The following is a 22,373-nucleotide window of genomic DNA, read 5'->3' as shown; positions in this document are numbered from 1 at the left end:
TGCTGAACACACACACGTTCTCGGAGCGTTGAGCTAACGTTCCCATTGCTGAACACACACGTGTTCTAGGAGCGCTGAACATAAACACGTTCTCGGAGCGTTGAGCTAACGTTCCCATTGCTGAACATACACACGTTCTCGGAGCGTTGAGCTAACGTTCCCATTGCTGAACACACACGTGTTCTAGGAGCGCTGAACATACACAAGTTCTCGGAGCGTTGAGCTAGCGTTCCCATTGCTGAACACACACGTGTTCTAGGAGCGCTGAACATAAACACGTTCTCGGAGCGTTGAGCTAGCGTTCCCATTGCTGAACACACACGTGTTCTAGGAGCGCTGAACATAAACACGTTCTCGGAGCGTTGAGCTAGCGTTCCCATTGCTGAACACACACGTGTTCTAGGAGCGCTGAACATACACACGTTCTCGGAGCGCTGAGCTAACGTTCCCATTGCTGAACACACACGTGTTCTAGGAGCGCTGAACATAAACACGTTCTCGGAGCGTTGAGCTAACGTTCCCAATGCTGAACACACACGTGTTCTAGGAGCGTTGTGCTAACGTTCCCATTGCTGAACACACACGTGTTCTAGGAGCGCTGAACATAAACACGTTCTCGGAGCGTTGAGCTAACGTTCCCATTGCTGAACACACACGTGTTCTAGGAGCGCTGAACATAAACACGTTCTCGGAGCGTTGAGCTAACGTTCCCATTGCTGAACACACACGTGTTCTAGGAGCGCTGAACATAAACACGTTCTCGGAGCGTTGAGCTAACGTTCCCAATGCTGAACACACACGTGTTCTAGGAGCGTTGTGCTAACGTTCCCATTGCTGAACACACACGTGTTCTAGGAGCGCTGAACATAAACACGTTCTCGGAGCGTTGAGCTAACGTTCCCAATGCTGAACACACACGTGTTCTAGGAGCGTTGTGCTAACGTTCCCATTGCTGAACACACACGTGTTCTAGGAGCGCTGAACATAAACACGTTCTCGGAGCGTTGAGCTAACGTTCCCATTGCTGAACACACACGTGTTCTAGGAGCGCTGAACATAAACACGTTCTCGGAGCGTTGAGCTAGCGTTCCCATTGCTGAACACACACGTGTTCTAGGAGCGCTGAACATACACACGTTCTCGGAGCGTTGTGCTAACGTTCCCATTGCTGAACACACACGTGTTCTAGGAGCGCTGAACATAAACACGTTCTCGGAGCGTTGAGCTAACGTTCCCATTGCTGAACACACACGTGTTCTAGGAGCGCTGAACATAAACACGTTCTCGGAGCGTTGAGCTAACGTTCCCATTGCTGAACACACACGTGTTCTAGGAGCGCTGAACATACACACGTTCTCCGAGCGTTGAGCTAACGTTCCCATTGCTGAACACACACACGTTCTCGGAGCGCTGAACATACACACGTTCTCCGAGCGTTGAGCTAACGTTCCCATTGCTGAACACACACACGTTCTCGGAGCGCTGAACATACACACGTTCTCCGAGCGTTGAGCTAACGTTCCCATTGCTGAACACACACGTGTTCTAGGAGCGCTGAACATAAACACGTTCTCCGAGCGTTGAGCTAACGTTCCCATTGCTGAACACACACACGTTCTCGGAGCGCTGAACATACACACGTTCTCCGAGCGTTGAGCTAACGTTCCCATTGCTGAACACACACACGTTCTCGGAGCGCTGAACATAAACACGTTCTCGGAGCGTTGAGCTAACGTTCCCATTGCTGAACACACACACGTGTTCTAGGAGCGCTGAACATAAACACGTTCTCGGAGCGTTGAGCTAGCGTTCCCATTGCTGAACACACACGTGTTCTAGGAGCGCTGAACATAAACACGTTCTCCGAGCGTTGAGCTAGCGTTCCCATTGCTGAACACACACGTGTTCTAGGAGCGCTGAACATAAACACGTTCTCGGAGCGTTGAGCTAGCGTTCCCATTGCTGAACACACACGTGTTCTAGGAGCGCTGAACATAAACACGTTCTCCGAGCGTTGAGCTAACGTTCCCATTGCTGAACACACACACGTTCTCGGAGCGCTGAACATACACACGTTCTCCGAGCGTTGAGCTAACGTTCCCATTGCTGAACACACACACGTTCTCGGAGCGCTGAACATAAACACGTTCTCGGAGCGTTGAGCTAACGTTCCCATTGCTGAACACACACGTGTTCTAGGAGCGCTGAACATAAACACGTTCTCGGAGCGTTGAGCTAGCGTTCCCATTGCTGAACACACACGGTCTAGGAGCGTTGTGCTAACGTTCCCATTGAGTTATGAAAACATTATTCCTGAATGTTATCTCAAATATCCAGTTTAAATTTTTTTTTTTTTTATTGTGTTTTACATTGAATTATTCTTCCAACATTATGGGAATATTACTTTTGAATGTTCTCTGAACGTTCTGACACAAGTTTAAACACACGTTACATGAACAATGTATAAATAATGTTAGGGCTGTGCAACGATTAATCTTATTAATCACGACTAATCGCATCCAAAATAAAAATTTGTGTTTACATCATATATGTGTGTGTGTGTTCTATGTATGATTATTATGTTTAGGTTTATATAAATACACACTCATGCATGTATAAATTTAAGAAATATTTGCATGCATCCATCCATCCATCCATCCATATACATTATATGCATGCATATAATGTATATATGTATACATAATTTATATAACATATATATATAAAAAACACTTTTTTTCTTAAATATATACATGCATGTGTGTATTTATATATACAAGATAATCATACTTTTATTTTGGATGCGATTAATGGTTGCACCAACTAATGGTTGATTAATGGATTAATTGGATGCGAGTCGTTGCCCAGCACTAGTTTCTTAAAGACCAAAGTTCAGTTAGTTCACCCACACATGAGTTTCTGTCAGTAATCACTCTTGTTGATCATCCCCGTCAGACTCTCGTTCCTCTTCACAACACTAATGAAGATATTTCTGATTAATCTTTAATATTGCTGGAAGAACATTTGTTCAGAACGTTCCCTGTTAGCTGGGGTAATAATAATGAGTACATACTGTATTATATCATAATAATAATAATAATAATGAGTACTGTATTCTGTGTAAATCAGGTACACTACAACACCAGATCTGCTAATATCCGGTGCCAAACATTCACTGAAGTGAGCCATAACACACTGATATGATGTTTATGACACCAATATCTACAGCATGAGTGTCAGAGGTCTTTATCGAACACACACACACACACACACACACACACACACACACACACACACACACACACACACACACTTTATGGTTTTCATCATTTCACTCCTACTACTGATTGACTCAATCTCAGTATCTTATTTGACTGTAAACAAACAGCAGAATCTATCAGAAGAAACAGAAACTCACCTCATACCCGTCTCTCTCTCTCTCTCTCTCTCTGTGTGTGTGTGTGTGTGTGTGTGTGTCTCACATGAGTCTCATTACTGTAATTCACTTCATATTGTTAATGTATCTCCACATCCTTCACAGTGAATGAACAGTTTACGAAACTACAACTCACAAATCAACAGATCCAAACCTCCACTGTGGAATTCTGGGATAAACACGCTTTAAACTCTCAGGATTCTGAAGAAACATCATGAAATTATGAAATATTTTTCGGTTCTATATCTTTAAGTGACTATTAAAGTCAATGACTGAAGATATTAAGTGAGTTTGTGCTTAAAACAAGAACAAATATCGCCCAGGGTTTATTTTGATACATAAATTTTTTTTTTTTTACATTTCATAAAACAAGTCTTAATATCTTCAGTCATTTTGCTGCTTCTCCGGTAAATGTGTCTTGATTTATTAATGTTAAGATATTTGTGCTGGAAAACAAGACAGAAACACTGAGGAATAACATCATGTTTTGCAGTGTGACCGATTTGTCTTTGGAACATCTCAAATCATGCTATTTTTGTCCATATAGACTTTCAGTAAAATGATTATGCTAAGAATGAATAAGGAACCCGTTTGAACTAAATAAATAAGCCCAGATTGTGTCGTGTAATGGCGCCCTCTGCTGGTCAGCGGCCAGAGTGTGTGGTGTAATGGCGCCCTCTGCTGGTCAGCGGCCAGAATGAGTCGTGTAATGGCGCCCTCTGCTGGTCAGCGGCCAGAATGAGTCGTGTAATGGCGCCCTCTGCTGGTCAGCAGGAGAAACACTGAAACCCGACACGCCGCAATATTTCTGCTGGCACTTCAGTCTTTCTCAGATCAACAGTCACGAAAGAAGGAACAATAGTCGAGTCTTACCTTGAGAAACCCTCACAGCTCCATCACAGCGTCGTGTAAAGAGCATCTCGGTCGTGGTTTAGTTACTATTAGTTTTGAGCATGTAAACATGTTTGCAAGTCCAGTCCAAGTGCTCTTCACTCTACTGGAGACTACTGGTATAGTTGAACCAGTTTCGTGTCAGCACACAGTCACAGCGGTGCTGATTATGATCCATACTCGGTTATTCCGACCCTGTAATGACGCCTGTCAGTCTCGGCAACTAATATGCTAATTATTCGGTGTTTTGACGCGCTCGCGACCCTCCCGTGCTCATTTTCCCGCCCTTTAGTTCTACTCCAGGTCACGTCCCGATCACGCTGACGTCACCATATGTACTGGAATAATTAACAAATAATAATATTAAATACTGTTAAATCAAAAATAGCTGCCAATTGGGTGAGTAAATGCATCTTTATTTAAGAATGTTTAGATATTTGTCCTGGGAAAAAAAAAGAAAAAAAGAAAAAAATACTGAGAAAAAAACCATGACCTGCACTTGTGTTTTAGATTCACCAGTGTATGAGTGTCTGTGAATCAGTGTTAAGACACAAACTGGACAGAAGAAAGTGCATAAAAAGTGTTTTATTATCATTATTAATATAATTATGTATCACATCCACCCAATGAAAAATGAACCAGAGACATCCAACAAAAACACAGTAAATAAACATCAAGGTAGGGTTAGAAGAGAGCGAAACACTGTCGCTCAAGCTCTCTCTCTCTCTCTCACACACACACACACACACACACACACGATCTGCTATTGGTTTGATTATTGCTCCCTAACGTTCTCACGGCCACATCAGGGTTCAGGAACACCTCGTGAACTCTGACCCCTGCTTCTGGAATGTCACATGACACAGACTCTGGTCACATGTTTTGTTCTGGAAGGTCAAGTGTTTGATGTCTGTCTGTCTGTGCGTTCTATTGCTGATTTCCTACGGAAGCCCGTTTACACCACACCAGAATCATGCTTTAATTAAATCAATTTCATCTTAGAATGTCAATTTAGACTTTTTGTTATAATTATGACGTCAATTTCAGCTCTTTATTTCTACACAATTTCAATTTAGTATATTATATTCCAACTTAGTCGAAATTGCCTTAAGTAAAAATTGACAAATGTCATAATTTGTCACAATTTTTAAAAAATAATTTTTAAATATAATTATGACTTTTTAAGCCATTTTCGACGTAATAGCAATTTCAGCTTAGTATGTAATCATTTTGACTTGTGTCAATTTCTACATAATTTCGACTCAGTATAATATAATTCCCCTTTATAGCCCTGATTTCCAGATGTTAGTCTCTGCCGTGGTGTGAAAGTGCTTCCACACGGACCCGCCGGAGAAGCGGGAGCAGACGGAGAGCAGCAGTGATGGACAGACTGAGGAAGAGGAAGAGCGACAGAAAGACAGCGAGAGCGAGAGTGTGTTCCTGATGATCTCAGAGTCTCAGATCTTCAGAGTCCACTGTTTGATGCAGGCGTCGTGGGACGTCGTGACCAGCGTGTTGGCGTTCAGCCAGGCCAGACCACTGACGTGATGCAGCCGATGGGTGTCTGCGAACACACACACACACACACACACACACACACTCTTCATTTCCTGAAGTCCATCTCAGTGGCTACGTTTACATGCAACCAAATGTCTAAAGTCAACTAAAGTCTATGATGTAGAAATAGTGTAATGACAAGTATAACAAACTTAAAAAAAAAACTAAAAAAACAAACAAACAAAAAAAAAAGGTACAATTCTATAAAAGATTCTTCATATGTACTTGTGCTAAACACAGTCTGGCTGCATGAGTGAGTCCAGAAGCGGCCAGTACCTGGAAGCTTGATCCTCTTGTCGGGGTCGCTGACGGTCCACACGTACACCATCATGTCCATCCCACCGGTGGCGAAGTGCTCGTTATCCGGGGACCAGGACAGACACACCACCTTCGCATGGTGACCGTAGAACTCGTTCTTCTCCTGAAACACACACACATCTCACACTCACACACTGATCTGAAGATTAACCCTTGAGCATGACACACAGGGCCATAGTGGACACTAATGTCCGGGTCAAAAAACGGTCATTAAAGTTTAAAGCGTGGAGCACACACTTAGGTTTGGTCTCATTTTAAGGAAGACCCTTGGCTGATTATTGTTGGAGTAAAAAAAGTTTAAAAAGTAAACGGCCCTGGGATTAAAAATTGCAGTTTTAATGGGGACATTTCTGTCCAGAAGGTGCTGAGAGGAACTATTGTGTGTTTCTAGAGCAAAATAGAATTATTAAAGGAAATGAAATAGTAAAACTCCAGTAATAATTCACACCTGTGCCAACACTCATGCAGTCGCATCAACACAGGCAGAATGATCAATACAGCAACACTGAAGAAGCCAGGAGTGTGCATGAGGATGCAGGATAGTTCATTACTGATGTGTGTCTGTGAGTTTACCGTGTATCCGTCGGCGACGGTGAAAACCGTGACGACCTTCTTCTCATCCGTCACGGCCAGGAACGCTCCATCCTTCGAGTAGCACATGTCCGTCACGGGTCCCTGGACATCCAGCACCTTCCCATCATGCTTCAGGGTGTTTCCCTGAACAGAGTACAGGCGTACCTTCCCGTCCTACACACACACACACACACACACCACACACACACACACACACACACACACCACATCACCTTCATAAGAACAACTCACTCGATCTGACCGAGGTCCAGAGTTCATCACTTCAGAAGAGGGCTGGGAATCGGATACTTGATATAAATTAAAAATTTGGATTCCTCCCATTCCCCAACCCTACATCTGACTGGAGAAGCGCTAGAGTTCTTATGCTAATATTGCGAGGCCTGTGATTGGTGACTCACGGCTCCGCCCACAGCCACGGCTCCGCCCCCTGGGTGAACAGCAGCGGCTTCGGGCTCGTAGTCCAGAGAGTCCAGCGTGAAGAGCTTCTTCTTATCCTTCAGCAGGACCAGCTGCACACACACACACACACACACACACACATTACTGCATCACTTCATCTACAGGAGCACCACTCACACACACTGCTGCTCCATCAGTCATGTGTAGGGCTCGTTGTGTGTGTGTGTGTGTGTGTGTGTGTGTGAGAGAGTGAGTGTGTGAGAGAGTGAGTGTGTGAGAGAGAGAGAGAGAGAGAGAGAGAGAGAGAGAGAGAGAGAGAGAGGTGTGTGTGTGTGTGTGTGTGTGTGTGTGTGTGTGTGTGTGTGTGTGTGTGTGTGTGTTCTGTACCTGTCCAATACACACAGTGACGGCGAGGCCTCCTGGACCGACACTCACACACTTCGGCTGCATGTCCATTTTGATCATATCAGACGCACTAACACACACACACACACACACACACACACACACATTATGAGCTTCAACAAGATCATCATAATATGAGAACAAACTGTCATTGCAGTATTTGATATTTTACTCCTGAGACATCTATCTGTAGTACGGAAGCCTGTTTCCGCCAGAAAATATGATTCTGTGAGTAATAATGAGAAACTGATAATCTGAAAATAACTTCTCATTATGGGATTTGTGTGTGTGTGTGTGTGATTGTAAGCCATGCGCTCACCTGTACTCTCTCTTGCTCAGGTCGGTGTAGCGGACGGTGTCGTCCATACTGCAGGACACCAGCCGGCCCGCGTCGTCCACCGCCATCCGGGACACCAGGTTAGAGTGGCCCTTCCCCAGAAACTGCTCGTTCTCTCCGGTCTCAGAGTCCCAGTAATGTGCAGACGCAGTCAAGGACAGACACACGGACCAGCACTGGACCCTACGCACTGGACCCTACGCACTGGACCCTACGCACTGGACCCTACGCACTGGACCCTACGCACTGGACCCTACGCACTGGACCCTACGCACTGGACCCTACACTGGACCCTACACTGGACCCTACACTGGACCCTACACTGGACCCTACACTGGACCCCACACTGGACCCCACACTGGACCCCACACTGCCACCATTCTCTCTGGAACACTGGAAATTGTTGCACCCATTAGATTAAAAAAGGTCAGAGAGAAAATTAAAGCACCATGGTACAACAATACTACGCGTGTTCTAAAGAGAGAAACCCGTAATTTAGAGCGTAAATGGAAAAAAACTAATTTAGAGGTCTTTAGAATCGCGTGGAAAGACAGTATGTCACGTTATAAAAAGGCCCTAAAAGCGGCCAGGGCTGAGCACCTCCGCAAACTAATAGAAAACAATCCTAGGTTCTTATTTAACACCGTCGCTAGACTAACAAATAAACAGATGTCTCCTGAACAAAATACTCCGTTACAGTTTAGTAGTAATGATTTCATGAAGTTCTTCACTGAGAAAATAGAAAACATCAGAACCACAATTGTAAACGTTCAATCCTCAATCACGCCTTATAATTCAGCCTCAATTATCACCCCGCAAGAACAATTACAGTGCTTTACAACTATAGAACAAAAAGAGTTAAATAAACTTATCACTTCATCTAAAACAACAACATGTTTATTAGATCCTATACCCACTAAACTACTGAAAGAAGTGTTACCTGTAGTGGAAGAGCCTCTCCTCAATATTATTAACTCATCTTTAACTTTAGGTCATGTTCCAAGAACATTTAAACTGGCAGTTATAAAACCTCTCATTAAGAAACCACAATTAGATCCACATAATCTAGCAAATTATAGACCCATTTCAAATCTACCTTTTATGTCTAAAATACTAGAAAAAGTTGTGTCCGCTCAACTGGGCTCTTTCTTACAAGAAAATGACATCTATGAAAAGTTTCAGTCTGGGTTCAGGCCGCATCATAGCACTGAAACTGCGCTCGTTAAAATCACTAATGATTTACTCTTAGCTTCTGACCAAGGCTGTTTCTCAATACTAGTTTTACTTGATCTTAGTGCTGCGTTCGATACTATAGATCACACAATACTCTTAGATCGACTACAAAATTATACTGGTGTTCAAGGACAAGCATTAAGCTGGTTTAGATCGTATTTATCTGACCGCTACCATTTTGTTTATTTAAATGGAGAAAAATCGATCATAACTCCAGTAAACTATGGAGTGCCGCAGGGATCTGTGTTGGGCCCTCTGTTATTCTCAATATATAGGCTGCCACTTGGAAATATTATAAGGAAACATGGAATTAGTTTCCATTGTTATGCTGATGACACTCAAATCTATATTTCATCACGGCCGGATGAAAACGCTAAATTATCCAAATTGACAGAGTGTGTTAAAGATATAAAAGATTGAATGATGCGTAATTTCCTTTTATTAAATCCAGACAAGACAGAGGTAATACTTATCGGTTCAAAAAACCACCCACAAAACCTCTCACAATACAACTTTAACATAGTAGGATGTCCTGTTACTTCATCCTCTACAGTAAAAGACCTGGGTGTTATATTAGACTGCAACCTGTCTTTTGAAAATCATATTTCATATGTTACAAAAACAGCCTTTTTCCACCTTAGAAACATTGCTAAGCTACGTAATATGCTATCTGTTTCTGATGCAGAAAAGTTAGTTCATGCGTTCATGACCTCAAGACTAGATTACTGTAATGCTTTATTAGCTGGTTGTCCTGAATCCTTAATAAACAAGCTACAGTTAGTCCAAAATGCCGCCGCTAGAGTTCTAACTAGATCAAGAAAATATGATCATATAACACCAATTCTATCATCACTACATTGGTTACCTATAAAGTCCCGTATTAATTACAAGGTATTGCTACTGACTTATAAAGCCCTAAACGGCTTAGCTCCAGTCTATTTAACCGATCTTCTATCGCCCTATAATCCATCGCGCTCTTTAAGGTCACTAAATTCGAGGCTTTTGGTCATACCTAGGATATCCAGATCCACCAAAGGAGGGAGAGCATTTTCACATTTAGCTCCAAAACTCTGGAATAGTCTTCCGGATACTGTTCGTTGCTCAGACTCGCTCTCCCAGTTTAAAACTAGATTAAAGATGCATCTCTTCAGCCAGGCATTCATATAATACTTTTAATCTTACAGTTAAATCCGGTCTCTAGTTCATAAACGCCAGAGGAGAACTGGCCCCCGACTGAGCCTGGGTTCTCCCAAGGTTTTTTTTTCTCTATTAGGTCTCCTGATGGAGTTTTTCGGTTCCTTGCCACTGTTGCCTTTGGCTTGCTCAGTTGGGGATATTTGGGGATATTTAATTTAATTAATCAATCAACGATACTATTGATCAGCATTACCAAACGTGGACGTTCCACTAGAAACAAACATTGATGTATTGTTTTAATTTATTACTGTGAAGCTGCTTTGATACAACCTATGTTGTGAAAAGCGCTATATAAATAAACTTGACTTGACTTGACACTGGACCCCACACTGGACCCCACACTGGACCCCACACTGGACCCGCACTAATCTGACTAATGACTCTTCATTTGAATTAGTCTCATATCTGAAGTTTGCGTCACTGATTGAGTTTTCTCCCAGTGTTACTGTGGAGCTGCTTGAAACTGTGTAAAGCGCTACAGAAATAAAGCAGATTGAGTTGAAGGATATTAATGTGTCCATCATGACTGCCAGAATAGATGTTCAGTCGTCCGTCCGCTTTATGAACCGTCAGACACTGGATGGATTTGGTGTGACCCTGAAACAAACACACAACAACCACTCCAATTAACTAACAACATAAAATAACATTTTCATTCCTTAATATATTAAAACAAAATGTAAATAACTTTGCCAAAAGCTAAATTTCTTATTTTCATGTAGTTGATGCTCTACACTGACTAAAACTAAAATAAAAACATCATAAAAGCTATATTAGACATATTAAATAAAAGACTAATCAAATTTACAAAACCACACAACAAAACTACAAAGATTTTACCTGAAATTAAATTTAAAATTGAAAAAAATATTAGTATAATCTATAATAGAATCTTAATGATGCAAAAATATTTGTCCATTACTCTACTGACATTGTAATTGTCACTTGTACCAAAAATGAAGTAATTTTGTGTTAAATACTCAATTGTTTAGTCTCAAAAGTTATAATTAAAGTAGAATTAAAAACTTTTTTTTTTTTTTTTACAGTACAGTAGTATTATACAGAACGAAAAGCTTGTATCTATTCGTCTTTTTTTCAAAAATCATTACTATTGGTTATCCTTTATGTCCGTCTGTGGATTTTGGAAATATTTAACCAATGAAAAGTATTAAAAAGCTTGTGGCTAAAACCTCGTAACTCCATTGGCTCCTCAAACTGTCAGAGAGTAGCCAGTTAAGTGATTTCTTTACAAAGATAAATTAAGAAATTATGTTTACTTAATTATTCAGTAAAATTATGTTATTGCAAATATTATTGTGACTTGTTCATCATTGTGTCAGTGTTTTATTTGCTAGATTTAGCTGAAGCTTCTTATCATGAAGAACAACATAGTGAGGAAATGCGTTTGTCCGCTCAGGGCCACCGTAGAAACATGTGGATGTAAGCGGACCCGCGGTGTGTGTTGAGAGAAATGCCTCATTCTAAGCTAATAAAACATAACGGTTCATTATGTAAGGTCTTTATACACCACTGAAAACATAGTTATGTTTATGATATTACATTTCTGTCAACAGATCCTCCTGAATATTACACACTGCACCTTTAAAAGAAAAAAAAAGTAGCGTTTTTGTAATTTCGGTCTCACCTTGATGGTGCGCAGGGGCCGGTCGGGGTTGCTCTTGTCCAGGTAGTTGATGAACCCTGACAGAGAAATACTGAGCAGGTGATTCTTCTGCCACAAGCAGCCCAGCTGCTGGTCCAGCACATCTGAGCCCAGGTTAAAGGTCGTGACCCCTGTCCCGGTGCCCACGTCCCACAGCTTCACCGTCTTATCCCCCGATGCGGAGATCAGCTGCGTGCTGTCGGGACTCCAGCTCACCTGAGGAAGAAGAAACTCTATTTATAAAGCACCTTTCACAGACAAGGAAGGGTCACACAGTGCTTTACAGTAAAATAAATAAATAAATAATAATAATAATAATAATAATAATAATAATAATAAAAAACGAATAAAATAACAGCTACCAAATACCATCAAACACCATATAAATGTAATAAAGGCCAAACCATATGGTTAATTAAAAGCTTTTTTTAAAGCGTTTTTTTAAAAGATTACACAGAAGCCACGGTTCTCAGTCTGAAGGGAGAGAGTTGAGGCCACACACAGTGTTCTGGGAAGGGTTAAAGGTCATGGCCTGAGGACCTGAGACCGGCCGGGGCGTGTGCGTGTGATAAACCCTGGATGTAGAGGGTGCGTGACCATGAGAGGCTCTAAGTAATGACTCAAATTTTAAAATGCACAGGAAGAACATTTCTACATCATTACACCATTTCAACATCATTACGCCATTTCAACATCATTACGCCATTTCAACATCATTACGCCATTTCAACATCATTTAACCATTTCGACGTCATTACGCTATTTCTACGTCATTATTACGCCATTTCAACATTTCACCATTTCGACGTCATTACGCTATTTCTACGTCATTATTACGCCATTTCTACGTCATTACGCCATTTCTACGTCATTATTACGCCATTTCTACGTCATTATTACGCCATTTCTACGTCATTACGCCATTTCTACATCATTATTACGCCATTTCTACGTCATTATTACGCCATTTCTACGTCATTATTACGCCATTACGCCATTTCGACGTCATTACGCTATTTCTACGTCATTATTACGCCATTTCTACGTCATTATTACGCCATTTCTACGTCATTATTACGCCATTACGCCATTTCTACGTCATTACGCCATTTCTACGTCATTATTACGCCATTTCTACGTCATTACGCCATTTCTACGTCATTATTACGGCATTTCAACATCATTTCACCATTTCTACGTCATTATTACGCCATTTCAACATCATTTCACCATTTCGACGTCATTACGCTATTTCTACGTCATTATTACGCCATTACGCCATTTCTACGTCATTACGCCATTTCTACGTCATTATTACGCCATTTCTACGTCATTACGCCATTATTACACCATTTCGACGTCATTACGCTATTTCTACGTCAGTATTACGCCATTACTACGTCATTATTACGCCATTACTACGTCATTACACCATTTCTACGTCAGTATTACGCCATTACTACGTCATTATTACGCCATTACTACGTCATTACACCATTTCTACTTCATTACGCCATTTCTACGTCATTACGCCATTTCTACGTCATTATTACGCCATTTCTACGTCATTATTACGCCATTACTACGTCATTACGCCATTTCTACATCATTACGCCATTTCTACGCCATTATTACGCCATTTCTACGTCATTACGCCATTTCTACGTAATTTCTACGTCATTATTACGCCATTTCGACGTCATTACGCTATTTCTGCGTCATTATTACGCCATTACTACATCATTACGCCATTTCTACGTCATTACGCCATTTCTACGTCATTATTACGCCATTTCTACGTCATTATTACGCCATTTCGACATCATTACGCTATTTCTGCGTCATTATTACGCCATTTCTACATCATTACGCCATTTCTACGTCATTACGTCATTTCTACGTCATTATTACTCCATTTCTACGTCATTATTACGCCATTTCTACGTAACTTCTACGCCATTATTACGCCATTTCTACGTAACTTCTACGTCATTATTACGCCATTTCGACGTCATTACGGCATTTCTACGTCATTATTACTCCATTTCTACGTCATTATTACGCCATTTCTACGTAATTTCTACGTCATTATTACGCCATTTCTACGTCATTACGGCATTTCTATGTCATTATTACTCCATTTCTACGTAACTTCTATGTCATTATTACGCCATTTCTACGTAACTTCTACGTCATTATTACGCCATTTCGACGTCATTACGGCATTTCTACGTCATTATTACTCCATTTCTACGTCATTATTACGCCATTTCTACGTAATTTCTACGTCATTATTATGCCATTTCTACGTCATTACGGCATTTCTACGTCATTATTACTCCATTTCTACGTAATTTCTACGTCATTATTACGCCATTTCGACGTCATTACGCTATTTCTGCGTCATTATTACGCCATTTCTACGTCATTATTACGCCATTGCTACGTCATTAAGCTATTTCTACATCATCGCACATGCGCAGTCCTTTCACTTTCGGTTTTCAATCACATGTTCTCTCAATCAGATTAGAAAAGGAATAAACCCCTTTCAAGCACTTTCAAGATCGAAACTTCACTGGGATCGAGCTCGATCGGATCGATTAAGGTGTTTCACAGAAGGATTTTCAGTCCGATTGAGCCGTCAGTCCCATCACTAACGGATGATCTGGTGTGTAAATGCCCAACACTCACCGCGTAAATGCCCCCGTCGTGAGCCTTCTCTCCTCCCAGAGATCCCAGCTTCTCTCCGCTCTTCCCATCGTACAGGAAAATCTGGACCGGAGGAAGAAAGTAGTGTTTCAGAGCAGCTTTACAGAGATAACAGGAGAATAATGCAACACAGTTTGTGTCCAGAAGAAAATAGCGTCTCAGTCCAGCTTAAGGAAGTTCAGTGATGGTTCATTTTTGTTGTAAAAAAGTTATTAATTTAATTAATTTGTATATATATATATATATATATATATATATCCGCTCTGGAGCTCTGGATGTCATCGTCCAGCTCAGTTCAGTTCTCATATAATGCTGTCAATGCAGGAGATCAATAATATTGTGGAATATTAAATGTCTCTAACTAAGCAAGCCAAAGGCGACAGTGGAGCCAGAAGTCCATCAGTGGCAGAGTGAGTAAAGCCTCAGTGTCTCACCTGTCCGTCAGCACCAGCCGATGCGTAGCGGTTCCCGTCAGGAGAGAAGCGCACACAGTTCACGAAGCGACTGTGATCCTGCAAACACACACACACACACACACACACACACACACACACACATCACAGTAATTATGAATCAGAATCAGTTCCTCTTGCAGCATCTCTTCTCGTCTCTGATGACGAGGGCGGGGCTATAACCTGTCACTCACATGACATCAGCCAATAGCAAACCACAACCATCCAATCAATTCCTCACAGACACAATCAAGCCCCGCCCACATGTGTTCTTGTTCCAGAAGCGTTTCACTGGTTATACGACACAAGAGGAGAGAAGACGAGCGAGACTTGCGTATCATGCTGACTTTAACACGACCTGAACTGGCAGCGACGACTGCTTGATGAAAATATGACTCTTTTAAGTCGTTCCAGAGCAAATACTGAGAGATTCCTTGTTACTAAATATACCTTCTCTGATTTATAAGTGGTATAAGACTTGGTAAATATGAATCTGATTCATTTCTATGAATCAGTTTAATTCTACGAATCGGTTCCAAATGGTTCCAGATAGGGATGGGGCCGATCCGATCCAGTATCGGTATCGGGACCCGATACCAGCGTAATTAACGTATCGGATTTTCCCGATCCAACCTGCGGAGATATCCGATATCCATGAGTCATGTCTGCGCTCGCTTTAACGTCTGCTGAAATGACTCCAAAAGTGATTCCTGCCGGCTAGTCTGCTAGCTGGCTGCAAACTGTGGAATGGATTTCCTGAACGGAGGCGCGGCTCAATGAGACACAGAGTTATGAGACACGCTCCCGCTCAGGAAATCCATTCCGCAGTTTGCGGCTAGCCAACAACGTCTGCTGTGTGGATATACTTCACACTGGAAACACCGCAGAGCAAGACAGCTAAATGTAATGTTTGCAAAGCTGTAATTCAGAGTCTTTTGAAGCTCCCTTGCGTCGTACAACACAACGAACGCAATCAAACATTTAAAAAAGCATCACGTTACTGTGCGTTCACACCAAATGCGAATAGCGCGTCAAATTCGAGTCTACCGCGTCTATTTTGAATCCATTCGCGCGTCCAGAGAAAAATTGGCGTGCGTAAAAAGCAAAAGTTTGAAGCGAAATTGACTCGCGTCTGAAGCAAAATCCGCTTGTTTGTTTGCACGATGCTGATGTTGATCGAGCATTTACTGCATCGGAGCGAGGATCACCCTTCAGATAACGTTAGTGTGTGTGTAAGATGTTTAACGTTACACTTGCAATTTTCTTATATTTCAAGACGCAAGTAACGTTATTTGACATTTTGGGAATGTAATAAATATTGACATGACAATCAATCTGAAACCCCAGTTGCATATTTGTTTTCAGAATGGGATTTTTCCTGTTAACAGGATTTCCTGTTTTTCTGACTTCCTTTTCTGACCTTATACTTACCTCAAGTTGCCTTTTGGGACATACATGCATGCATGCATACATAGCCTACGTAACTTACATAACATATCATTACTTGCTTGTTGAGAGAAGTTTATTTCAGCATCATATAAAATAAACAATAATGATAATAATAATAATATTAAAGCAAACACAGCTCTGGTATCGGAATAGTATCGGTATCGGCCGATATCCAAATTCAGGTATCGGGATCGGATCGGAAGTGAAAAAATGTGGATCGGTGCATCCCTAGTTCCAGAGAAAAAAAAACTAGAGATGCAAAAAAAAAAAGACCAGCACAACTTCCCGTTAATGCCGACTCTAGAGAAAAGAAATAAAGTGTGTGTGAGAAATGACCAGATAGTAATCGTCAGGATAGGAGCGGCTCGTCCTCTATAAACACATCAGATCTCCACTCAAGATTTCATTCCTTTCCATGACTTACACAGCCAGCATTCCCTCATAGGCAGGATTACAGTGGTTACTATGGTTACAGTGGTTACAGTGGTTACTATGGTTACAGTGGTTAGGCCGGTGGCAGTTTTTGATTAATCGTCGGATCGTGGTTATTTATTCTAATCACAGTTATTAGAGATAACTGCAATAATTGTGAAGCGCAAATTTCGTTAAAATAAGAGAATTTTAAGTGTTTAAATAAATGCCATAAATATGCACAAAATAAATAAATAAAAAGCTTTAATCATATTTAAATAATGATATAAACAGCAACAAGTAAATCACGAGGACTAATTTTATTATAATAAAACAAATTTTATTTATACTTCAAGTAAGCTTGCACTGACTCAAACACAACAGAATTAAGTCATTAATCTAATTTTTTTGTTTGACAGTTAATCATCAGCACAAGCTTGCTGAGGGCGACTCGCCTCACATCCTCATTAGAGCCGGTTTAGCCGATATATTTACTCCAGACACTAACTCTACGAACATGGAGAATTTGACAAGCTGTAATAAATGATCTGGTATTTTGAGCTGAAATGTCTCACACACACTCTGGGGACGCCTGTTGAGAAGGGGCCTAATACGTCACCTTTACAGAGTAAACGAGAGCACGACTTACGCTCATGGTGCACTTGAACTTGAAGGGCGGGCCCTCGAGGAAGGTGGTGCAGTTGTCGTCGCTGCCCGTGACCAAACGATACGGCCTCGTCTGTTTAATGTCAACGCTGTTGATGATCTTACTGTGACCCACGATCTCTCCGACAGACGAGCCCGAATCCCACAGGAACACCGCGCCGAACCTGCACACACACACACACACACACACACAGGACAGCGTCAGCGCTGGGCGACGTGACCAAAAATTTATATCATTGTATTTTTTCAAAATGACACCAGTTTCATGGTATATGATGGGGTTTGTTTTTCCAAGCATGACTGTTACCACATTATCTACTGATACTGCAGTAGACTGACTCAGAATGCCCTATTTTACTGTCATGAGTGAATATTGTAGAAAAATTCCACACTAGTATTAATACAGGTTTGCAGTGTTTATAAAGAGATCCAGCAGGAGGCGTTCTGTTGGGTGCAATTCACAACCTCACCACTAGATGCCGCTTAAATTACACACTGCACCTTTAAGTGGCATACACCGGTTTTGCGGTATATTAAAAATTAATATCATAAAAAAATAAACACCGGTATTCTGTATGAACCAGTAAACCGCCCAGCACTAGGACAGCACTGGCGTCGGGCTGGCTTAGGGGCGTGGCCTGCAGCTGTCACTCACTTCTCTCGCCCCTCCCCCACCACGGCCACTCTCTTGCTGTCTTCGGTCCAGGCGATGTCCTTGATCTTCCCACCGAACGGCTGGTACTCGTACTTCAGCAGATGCTCCTTCTGCGTCGTGTCCCAGATGCGGATCTTCCCCGACACGTCTGCGCGGGAAAGAGGAGCACACGGTTAAGAGCCGCTACTACGCCGCGACGGAGACCGGACGGGTCGGCACTCACCGCCGGACGCGATGTAGAATCCGCTGGGAGAGTATTTCGCCACGATGACCGGATGCGGGTGTTCGGTGTAGACGTCTGCGATCGCAGGGTTCTGCGGGAGAGGGTTATTAAAGAGTTAACACCACTAAACACCATCAACATTCAGAAAATACACTACATAATCACTTTAACAATCTTCGCATGGCCATCAAAAAAACTATTTTTTTCCCCAATTAAATTAATGTACTATATTTTCGTTTTAATAGTTTTTTTTTTATCTAATATATGAATTTATTTTATGGTACTAGATTATATTTATAAAGTAATTATAATCCATTTATTGACTTTTTGAGCATAGACCTGAAAATAAAATTTCTTGATCTTGGTCTTTTTAAAGACACTTGGCAGATTATTACAGAAGTGCAAAGAGTATTTAAAAAAAAAAGTGATCTTAAAGTTATAGAATTTTAAGTTTATTGTTATGAAAATCTTACAAGAATACTATTTTCATCTTTTATATGAAATATATGTTCTAAAACACGTTTTCCTCTAAAACTGGGAGAAAAATCAAGTTTTGTTCCAAATGTGAGGTTGATATCTCAGTAAATGAGCTTTCGGTGAGGCGTTGTTCGGGCGCAGTACCAAACGCTTCCACTAGAGGAAACTCATTTCCTATCCGTTTCCAATGTGCTCATGTTTGACCATGAGCAGCACAAGCGCAAACATTTTAACATTGCTCATGTCCATTATTTATTTGTGTGTTCACACAGCAAGCGATAAAAAATAAAATAAAAATCAATGATCAACTTAGTTTGTAAAAAAACAGCCACAAGTCTTAATATCAACTTTGCATAATTGACTTCAGCTCATGTTAAATATGGAATATTTCACACATCACACATGCAAGAATAACCCAAACTATTTACAGTACCTTTATAAATTGAAAAGAGTTAAAAGTAAAAAAAAAATGTTGTTGTTGTGTTCAGATAATTTCATAAAGATCGCATTTACACGTTCACACATGAACACCACAATGTCGTAATTACGAGCCGGAAACCTGGAACTTTCTTTAAGTTGCATGTACAAAATACATAGGATTATATAATTAAAATAGAATAATAATAATTATTTCCTTCAGAAATGGAATTAAAACACACCTGATGCGCATTCTTTATTCATCATTTTGTAAAAGTAGAGTTTTAAAATAATAATTCTTTGAATCGCCCTCTCGCTCCACAACATGAGGATCTTACCTCGATGTTCCTGATGATCACGCTCTTGCCGTTGGTGTACAGGAAGTTGTTCCCCTTGGGGTCTCCGCCCAGGACTTTGGCCACGCCCCTCTCCATGTGCGGCAGGCTAGCGAACACGTGCTCTGCGGGACACGGAAGATAATCAAGTACTTAAATCGTTGCTTGAACATCTTATTTTAGTGTAATACAACAAATATGACAAATCTTAACAATAACCACAAGAACAATAACTATAAAGATAACTATATTAACGACTAGCGGACGATATCGTTCTGTTTATTCTAGCGCGTACAACTTTCTTCTTAAATTAGAAAATAAGAATTTGACTTGTAGCTTGTTAACTGTCAGTTTCCCAGTAGCAAGACACTTTATTAATATCGCGCTTTATTAATTGGCTTTACCCGCCCACTTCACATTATTTAATTAGTAATCATCATAAATTAGGTAATTATTCAAAAGCGTAAACACTCAAAATTCATCCTGTGAAAACCGTTTTGAAATTGGATGTTACGTTATCATGGAAACGGTACATTAAACTCTTTTAGCGGCTCAATTTTTTGTTATATCAACTTTAAATTTGGTTAGACTCACAGCTTTGAGTTTTAGCGATTTTAGAGTGCGTTTTTTCCTTTAAAAAATCCTTCATGCCTTAAAATATCTTGAATGTAACTGGACAACCTTGCATATGAATATGCAAATGAGCCCCGCCTCCACTCACTCACAGCAGCTCAGAGTTGACAATCACACGTTGATCTGATTGGTTACAAGGTAGTTTGTGACGTCAGAAACACCAGCGATTTCAAAGCGTGTTTTTGAGACTGTCTTTGGTTCACTGCAGTTTTAAGGAGGAAATACTCAGCAATGCTGTCGACTTATGAACTTACACATGCTTTGTCTTAAAGCAGATTAAAAACACCACATAGACACATAAACAACATTAAAAGCTGGATTTTCACCACAGGGGGACTTTAAACATTTTACACTTATATTTAGAAGCGCTTTCACTTCTTCTTTAAAGAGACTTCTTCAGTTATTGAGTGACAGTTCTTAATGTTTTGAACTTTTCAAACACACCCCGTCTGCCATTGGTCAGTCAGACAGGTAGTCCCGCCCCAAACACGCTATTGGTTGACTCGGTGTCAGACTGACCATGATTCTCAAAACCAACACAAAAATCAGTGTTTGGATCGAGTCACACAATCACAGTTTAACACTCTTCGTACAGAAATATAGATCATATAATTACATTCACCTCTGCATAGTAAGTTAAATATACACATAACGTTACTTTAAACTGCAGCGCTTCAGACACGTCCACAAAATAACCTCCCATTACAATAACACATTTCTGGACACGCGTAATGGTATTACCATGGTATTCGCTAGAGAAATATGGTACATGGATATTCAGCAGAGTAAAACAGGCCAGTAACACACACACACACACACACACAGTCACACACACACAGTCTCACACACACTCACTCACTCACATACACAGACGCACGCGCAGTGAGCAGACAGACAAAGACTGTGACTTACTCAGCTCGTAAGACATATCGGCTTTATTTCCCTCCGGTGAACGAGAGATTGGAAGATTGAATGAATAAGGGAGTGTGTGTTTGGGTCCGTCCGGATCTGAGCACTTCCGTCACTGAACGCGGAAGAGGCAGCGGCGCGCGCACGGCTCGGCTTTGCCCATATATGGTAAAGATGGTTCAGGCTCGATCAGACATGCGCGCACACGCCCGGAGGATGTGACGTGTAACGGGAAAAAGTGCGTGATGATGGTGTTTATGATTACAAACCATTAAAATGAATGTAAAAAATGTATTTATCATCTATTTACCGAAAGATAATATTATATAAAGTTATATAAAGACTCTTTCCTGTATCTTTTTAAGATATCTTTTTAAGATACAGTGCTTCGCTGCCTGAACACACATGCTGACTGTATATTACTGTATAGGAATTACTTTATATATGAAAATTGGAAACAAACTTTGTTGCATTATTTTCCTGTTATCTCTGTAAAGCTGCTTTGAAACACTCTGTATAGTAAAAAGCACTATATAAATAAAGGTGACTTGACTTGACTATATATGATGAATCATTGCGATAAAAAAGGAAACGGTGTTTGAGCATTTGTGTATTTTAGCAGGCTTGAGTCATCTTCACACTCATCTGTGTCATATAGCTGAAATAAACATGATTTAGTGCAGCAATTTAAACCCGGACATTCAAACTTACAGTGCAGTCACTGAAATTAGCATTTAAAATAAAAAACACGGACTTGGCAACACTGACATATGGAGCAAGAACAGATGGAGGGAAACTGATTGGATGGGTGTGGTTTGCTATTGATGGATCATGTGAGTGACAGGTTGCCACGCCCTCACGCCCGTAAACACGTCATCAGAGGAGAGTCCATAGCGCTGCAAGAGGGAGGGGGAAGCTATTTTGATTTAAAAATTATGTGCGCGGTTAAACTGTGTGTGTGTGTGTGTGTCATATATATATATATATATGAATGTGTGTGTGTGTAT

At 41.0% G+C, this 22,373-nt stretch overlaps 2 protein-coding genes across 3 annotated transcripts in view; both read right to left on the bottom strand.

The window, feature by feature from the left end:
- The window catches only part of slc2a9l2 (solute carrier family 2 member 9, like 2), a 73,301-nt gene extending 68,672 nt beyond the window's left edge, over positions 1-4,629 (bottom strand). For both annotated transcript variants that reach the window (XM_079893331.1, XM_079893329.1), the window contains exon 1: positions 4,310-4,629. The gene's annotated coding sequence lies outside the window, so the exon portion shown is untranslated. The remainder of the gene's footprint in view (positions 1-4,309) is intronic.
- Positions 4,630-5,157: 528 nt separating this feature from the next.
- wdr1 (WD repeat domain 1) lies at positions 5,158-21,531 on the bottom strand. Its single transcript, XM_079893325.1, has 15 exons — positions 21,370-21,531; positions 19,828-19,949; positions 18,596-18,686; positions 18,373-18,520; positions 17,701-17,881; positions 15,174-15,251; positions 14,722-14,802; positions 12,013-12,246; positions 10,877-10,964; positions 7,920-8,076; positions 7,583-7,670; positions 7,195-7,305; positions 6,776-6,949; positions 6,161-6,305; positions 5,158-5,891 (listed from the first exon to the last, which is right to left on the bottom strand). Exons 1-15 carry the CDS (start codon positions 21,383-21,385, stop codon positions 5,785-5,787), a joined length of 1,821 nt encoding a protein of 606 aa, XP_079749451.1. The 5' UTR covers positions 21,386-21,531; the 3' UTR covers positions 5,158-5,784.
- Positions 21,532-22,373: the final 842 nt, after the last annotated feature.

The sequence above is a fragment of the Squalius cephalus genome, assembly GCF_949319135.1.
Source record: "Squalius cephalus genome assembly, chromosome: 14".
Lineage (NCBI taxonomy): Eukaryota > Metazoa > Chordata > Actinopteri > Cypriniformes > Leuciscidae > Squalius > Squalius cephalus.
The sequence above is the reverse complement of the archived record's forward strand: the minus strand, read 5'-3'. Positions and strand labels throughout refer to the sequence as shown.

Bases quoted from the DNA above. Each gene is read 5' to 3' on its own strand.
- wdr1 (XM_079893325.1), bottom strand. The intron at 14,803-15,173 runs GTGAGACACTGA...CCTCCGGTCCAG, and splicing joins CGGCTGGTGCTGACGGACAG to ATTTTCCTGTACGATGGGAA. The intron at 5,892-6,160 runs GTACTGGCCGCT...GTGTGTTCGCAG, and splicing joins CAAGAGGATCAAGCTTCCAG to ACACCCATCGGCTGCATCAC.